The 6,268-nt window shown below is 46.8% G+C and overlaps 1 protein-coding gene across 1 annotated transcript; it reads left to right on the top strand.

The window, feature by feature from the left end:
• Positions 1-4,444: 4,444 nt before the first annotated feature.
• On the top strand, positions 4,445-6,185 carry LOC133901918 (sugar transport protein MST6-like). Its single transcript, XM_062343455.1, has one exon. It carries the CDS (start codon positions 4,528-4,530, stop codon positions 6,097-6,099), a length of 1,572 nt encoding a protein of 523 aa, XP_062199439.1. The 5' UTR covers positions 4,445-4,527; the 3' UTR covers positions 6,100-6,185.
• Positions 6,186-6,268: the final 83 nt, after the last annotated feature.

Genomic DNA, 6,268 nt, shown 5'->3' with positions numbered 1-6,268 from the left:
TGAGACTTAGGAAAAATCGGAGGCTAGGGTTCCCATGCCTGTTATTTATAAACATATTATTAGTGATGGGTGAATTTACAACCCGTCACTAATGACCTGGAAAAATTGCTCCACTAAAGTCACCATGTGTATGCCGAACTATCTGGCATGTACAACAACTTTTTTTGCACAAAACTTTGGTTCTGTTTAAAAAGCTCTGGCGATTTTCAACCTCAACGCCGGACCATCCGATGTATTTATTTGAAGCACTTCTTCTGACACACTCCGGCGAGTTCAATTTGCTAAGCACCGGACCATCCGACATATGCAATTTTCTCTAGACTCGTCCAATTCAACCTTTTTCGAGTTCTAACTTCTCGACAACTTATTAATGAGCTTCTCTAAGCTACCTAGTACTAGAATTTCATAAGTGTGCATCCAACCAAGTCTAGATCATCTAGGTCAAGCTACTACTCCTAGTCTCTCTGTATAGTACGGTCAAAAGACTAAGAATAAGAACATATGCTACTACAAGTGTCATTCATCTTCTTGTGACACTTAGAACTAGAAGATCATTTGATCGTCCATAGAATCACCTTAGGGACCAAGAATACCCAATTATCATTGTGAACTAAATTTTTGATACCCTTCAAAACAAACTTGTTAGTCACAATGATAAGATTGTCATTAATCACCGAAATACTTACCACTTACCTAGAGGTCTAGATGCTACAATCTCCTCCTTTTTTTGATTGATGACAATACAAATGAAAAGATAAATATATGGATTAAAGTACACTCTATCATACTAGGCAGTTAACGGAATATAACAATAAAGCTAGAGAAATCCTAGTACTAGAATAACATATCATGCTAGTTGAATAAGAAATAAACTGAGTATGAAAAATAAACACAATGTGATGACAAGCGAAACACATCAAAAGAAATAGCCAAAAAGCCGTCATTCATTACATCAAAATCCAATAAGATCCAACAAACCGTACCTAACTACCCAAGCTCCTAAGCTAAGCTCCCCATAAACTAAGAAACTCTCTATCCACTAAAACTAACTCTCTCTCCCAACTCCCCCTAACACTAGACTATCTCCCTATTTGGCATCGAAGCAACAAATAGAGAACACAACTAAACGCTGAGCTGGAGGAGCTGACGCTGCCATAGAAGGACGCACCACGAACTGAGATCTTGAATAGGATTTGGAGTCTGATGTGGAAGAGAAGATCTCAGCGGTAGCGGCGTCGACGTCAGTTGAGAGGGATCATGCTGAAGGCTGAACAGAGAGGGACGGAGTAGGAGCTTTTGACAACACTGTGTCGGGACGAGATCGGAGCTAGAAGAACATATACTATTCTAAATGTCCTTCATCTACTTGTGACACTTTGAACTAGAAGATCTTTAATCTTGATACTCATATCCTTTGATCGTTCATATAATCACCTTAAAGACTAAGAATACTCAATTATCATTATGAATTAAATTTTTTACATCCTTTAAAGCAAGCTTGTTAGTTATAATAATACGGTTGTCATTAATTACTAAAATACTTATTATTTATCTAGGAGCTTAGATTCTACAAATCATCGATCTATTGCCCCAAGATAGAGATCTTTGTTCTTCAACTGAAGATGTGATACAGGATTTTAGTTGAAATAAACTCATGAATCAACAGTGGGATCTCTGTCTCCAAGCATAGGCGAACCCAGCAATAGGACGAGATTGGGTGGTCTCCCTACCTATCGCTGGCGGTGAGACCCTGCACTCCTGCTCCGAGAGCTCCAATCCCAACCCTACCGGCGTTAGAGCTTGCCTTGATTAACACAGATCAGAGAAGACAACGTCAGTGCAGTTGGGGAAGAAGACCAGAAGTAAAATGAATGTCCAATTGGATCGGCACAACTGCATGTCCCAACATGGCTTGGACAGTAGGAGTAAAGGCTTAGCGACCAGAGTGTCAGCAATAGAATCAATCCTTTTATGCTACTCCTAATGCTCCATCTTGATTAATATCTTAAATATTAAATGTATGTTCATATAGAATGAAATTTGATGCGACAAACAATTAAACGAGGAAATAAAATGAGGTAATATCTTATGGAAGAAATAAGCTAGACTCAAAATCAAAGAGACAAGAGACAATCAAACATGCATTAAGGGATATAGAGTGTCCTCGGTAGATCTATTGGTCATAGAAATATATCTAAATACAAGCTATAGACATTATGTATTACAAGAGTAATCTTATGTCATGTATTTTTTTATTTTCCATCCTTAAGAAATAGCTATATATAGACATCATGGATTGAGAGTGGGCTTAAAAAGTCTTCGACTAATGTCGTGTCGACTGTGCCTACGAGGCTGTGAGGCTGTGCACGTCAGTGAAGAGGGACCAGTGCCCCCATGGAATCGATCCCGTTCCCTTACGCAGGTCACAGACCTGGGCATGGATTAACGGCACCGCCAGCGCCGGCCGAGGCACGTTCCGCCACACCAAAAAAAAAAAAAAATCTGGGTCCGCCACTGACTCCAGACAACATCCAAGAAGTTTTACTATATTTCTATATGTGTTTGATCTATGACAAGATGGTAACCTCATTTATGAACTCATCTATTTCTTTTGAACGGTTGTCTTTGAATCCTTGATGGCTACAACGTGTAGTGTTTGATAAAATTACTTGGTATACCGTACCATGCCCACCACCACCAAGCGCACGAGCGTTGTCAAAAGTTATTTGTTGCATTTGCAAGCTCGTCTTTTTTTTATTTTCTTTCCTTTAACTAACTTTTGGCAGTGCTGTCAGCAAGGCCACCCGACATAATTTTACAGGTTTCATAGTGGAAACTTAATTTTACGGGTCATTAATACGTGTTTATGACCTTTGTTAGTTACAACAACTTTGTTTTTCTAGGATAGTGTAAAGCAGTCACACACTCAACGTATACTCAAACCACCCCCACGCATACGAGTCTCCGGTACAAGCCAAGAATTTTTCCGGGCATCAAGGAGACCTCACAAAGTGTGGAACGCACTTTCTCACTTAATGAGTTAATGTGCATGCATGTATACTTCTAACATCGGTGAACGCATGTACCGAGTCTAAGACTCAAACTCTTATGAGTTAAGTGTACACACGCTCTTATCTATCCTACCATATGTCAACTCATAGGATTTAGGGTTATAAGATATAGGGTGGTAGTTGCTTCCTCTCGCACTAGATATATAAGTAACTAAGTAAGGAGAGAGGTCATTCTGGAGGTGTACGGTGGCGACATTGGGGTTGAGGGTAGCGGTGAGACAAGACCGTTGAGAGAGTTGGAAGAGGCAAACAGAGGAGGCTCTATTAGCTATGTTCATTATATTTATATTTATATTGAACAAGGTTTCTTCCTAACGGCATTCAAAAGTAACTTACCGAAAAGCACACATCTTTTCATAATAGCATTTAACCCTAGATCTATTGTCACTGCCCACGAGGTTGGCAGAACCGTCTAAAACTACTAGCAGAGCGTGAGCATGGTTTCTTTTATAAGATCATCATCAATCATATTCTCTTTATTTTGTTTCCTTCTCAAATTTTTTTTCGTTTTTATTCCTTTTATTTTCTCTCATCTTCAACAGTTTCTCTTTGAAGAAATTCGTGAAAAGAAAGGAGAGAATCTCGTCCTGAAAGGAATAACCTTGAAAATCTCTTCATGACAGGAACTGTGAAGAAAAATCGTTGGAGCACTGAAAGGAGAAAAATCCTTTCGTGAAGGGATTCTGGCCCTGACGGGAATCGGATAGAGATGATCTAACGCTGATAAATTCTACCATTTCTCCAGCTTGAATCTCGCTTTCCCCAAATGGTTATCGCATCTCGCCGTCCATTATGCATTGCCCATATGTTTTGTCTCACGTCAGTGCACGAACCTCAATGAAAAAAAAGATGGTGTGGATAACCCACCTCACCCATAAACTATCGTGACAATTCTAGCACAACCCTATAATAAGATGTTAATTAGGTGCATCTCCGAATAATTGCAGTCCATGGAAGAACGGAATTCGGATACAAATGTGTGTATACGATGTATTAATATGTACTAAAAAGGAACTAGATTTTTTTTACAGGCTTCTCTTCATTGCGTGGTCTACTTTAAAGATCTTTTAAGTACGAAACGGAAGTTGAATTCCCCAGCTCCCTCTACTCATGGAATTTTGCCACCGACTAAAAGCCCGTCCGAAAAGGAACCAGATATTATTGTCGGAAGCCGACAGATACGTACGTACGGCCTGCTCCAACTCGCATGTACGAATCCGAGCAGGAGCGCATGCACGTGCATGCGTAAGCCGAACACCTCGTCGTTGGAATTCCGATCGGAAACAGCATCCGAACGTGATCACGGCTTCGCAGCATATAAATCCACGCGACGACCTCCCTCCACAACACACCAAACGCAATCGATGAACTCTTCTTGCAAGCCGTGATCACGAATCGCGTCGCGTTCTTGCGTCCTCTTTGGTTTCGTGTTCGTGCCTGCGTGCGAGAGCCTGAAATGGCGGGCGCGGCGGTGGCGCCGAGCGCGTCGGCCGGCCGGAGGCAGGACTATCCCGGCGGGCTGACCCTGTTCGTGTTCATGGCGTGCCTGGTCGCGGCAACCGGCGGGCTCATCTTCGGCTACGACATCGGCATCTCCGGCGGCGTCACCTCGATGGACCCCTTCCTCAGCCGCTTCTTCCCGTCGGTCTACCGGAAGCAGGCGGATGCTGCGGACGGCGGCAACCAGTACTGCAAGTTTGACAGCCAACTGCTGACCCTGTTCACGTCGTCGCTCTACGTGGCCGCGCTCGTCGCGTCGCTCTTCGCGGCATCTGTCACCCGCGCTGCCGGCCGCAAGTGGTCCATGTTCGTCGGCGGTCTCACCTTCCTCGCCGGCTGCGCCCTTAATGGCGCCGCGGTCAACGTGGCGATGCTCATCCTGGGGCGCGTGCTCCTCGGCGTCGGCGTCGGGTTCGCCAACCAGAGCGTGCCCGTGTACTTGTCAGAGATGGCGCCGCCGCGGATGCGCGGCATGCTCAACAACGGCTTCCAGCTGATGATCACGCTCGGCATCCTCATCGCCAACCTCATCAACTACGGCACCGATCGGATCACCGGCGGGTGGGGCTGGCGCCTCAGCCTCGCGCTCGCTGCAGTTCCAGCCGTCGTAATGACCGTCGGTTCTCTGTTCCTCCCGGACACGCCCAACTCCCTCCTGGAGCGCGGTCACCCTGAGGAGGCCAAGCGGATGCTGCGGCGCGTGCGCGGCACAGTCGACGTGGGCGCCGAGTACGACGATCTGGTCGCGGCCGGCGAGGTGTCCAAAGCCGTGTCACACCCTTGGCGTGACATCCTGCGGCGCCGGTACCGGCCCCAACTGGTGATGGCGCTGGCGATCCCTCTGCTCCAACAGCTGACGGGCATCAACGTGATCATGTTCTACGCGCCGGTGCTGTTCAAGACGCTGGGCTTCGGCGGCAGCGCGTCATTGATGTCGGCGGTGATCACAGGGCTCGTCAACCTCGTGTCAACCCTTGTCTCGGTGTTCACGGTGGACCGTGTCGGGCGGCGCGCGCTGTTCCTAGAGGGCGGGGCGCAGATGCTGGCGGGGCAGGTGGCCGTGGGCGCCCTGATCGGCGCCAAGCTCGGGTGGAGCGGCGTGGCGGCGATCCCAGCGGGTTACGCGGCGGTGGTGGTAGTGGTGATGTGCGCCTACGTGGCGGGGTTCGCATGGTCGTGGGGCCCGCTGGGGTGGCTGGTGCCGAGCGAGGTGATGCCGCTGGAGGTGCGCCCCGCGGGGCAGAGCATCACCGTCGCCGTCAACATGCTCATGACCTTCGTTGTCGCGCAGGCCTTCCTCCCCATGCTCTGCCGCCTCAAGTTCGTGCTCTTCTTCTTCTTCGCCGCCTGGGTCGTCGCCATGACGCTCTTCATCGCGTTCTTCTTGCCGGAGACCAAGGGCGTGCCCATCGAGGACATGGCCGCCGTCTGGAAGGCGCACTGGTACTGGAAGCGCTTCGTCGACGACGGCAACGGCCGTGGAGACATCGAGATGGGCAACAGCGGAGAAACAGAACTAGCAGCTTAGTTGCATTCTCTTTTTTAGCCGTAGATGAATTAGGTTCATGTGTTCATAGTATTAGACTACCAGCTAATTGTATTATAGCATTAGTGTCTTACTTTTATACACGTCAATGCTACTTTTGTACTCCATATTTATGTTTTTAAATTTTTAATAAAGATGAATACACAAAGCC

This window comes from Phragmites australis, chromosome 20 (assembly GCF_958298935.1).
Source record: "Phragmites australis chromosome 20, lpPhrAust1.1, whole genome shotgun sequence".
In the NCBI taxonomy this organism is placed as follows: domain Eukaryota; kingdom Viridiplantae; phylum Streptophyta; class Magnoliopsida; order Poales; family Poaceae; genus Phragmites; species Phragmites australis.
Note: the sequence above shows the minus strand (reverse complement) of the source record. Positions and strands in the feature narration are given on the sequence as shown.

Coding starts and splice junctions, on each gene's coding strand:
- LOC133901918 (XM_062343455.1), top strand. CDS start 4,528: ATGGCGGGCGCGGCGGTGGCGCCGAGCGCGTCGGCCGGCCGGAGGCAG.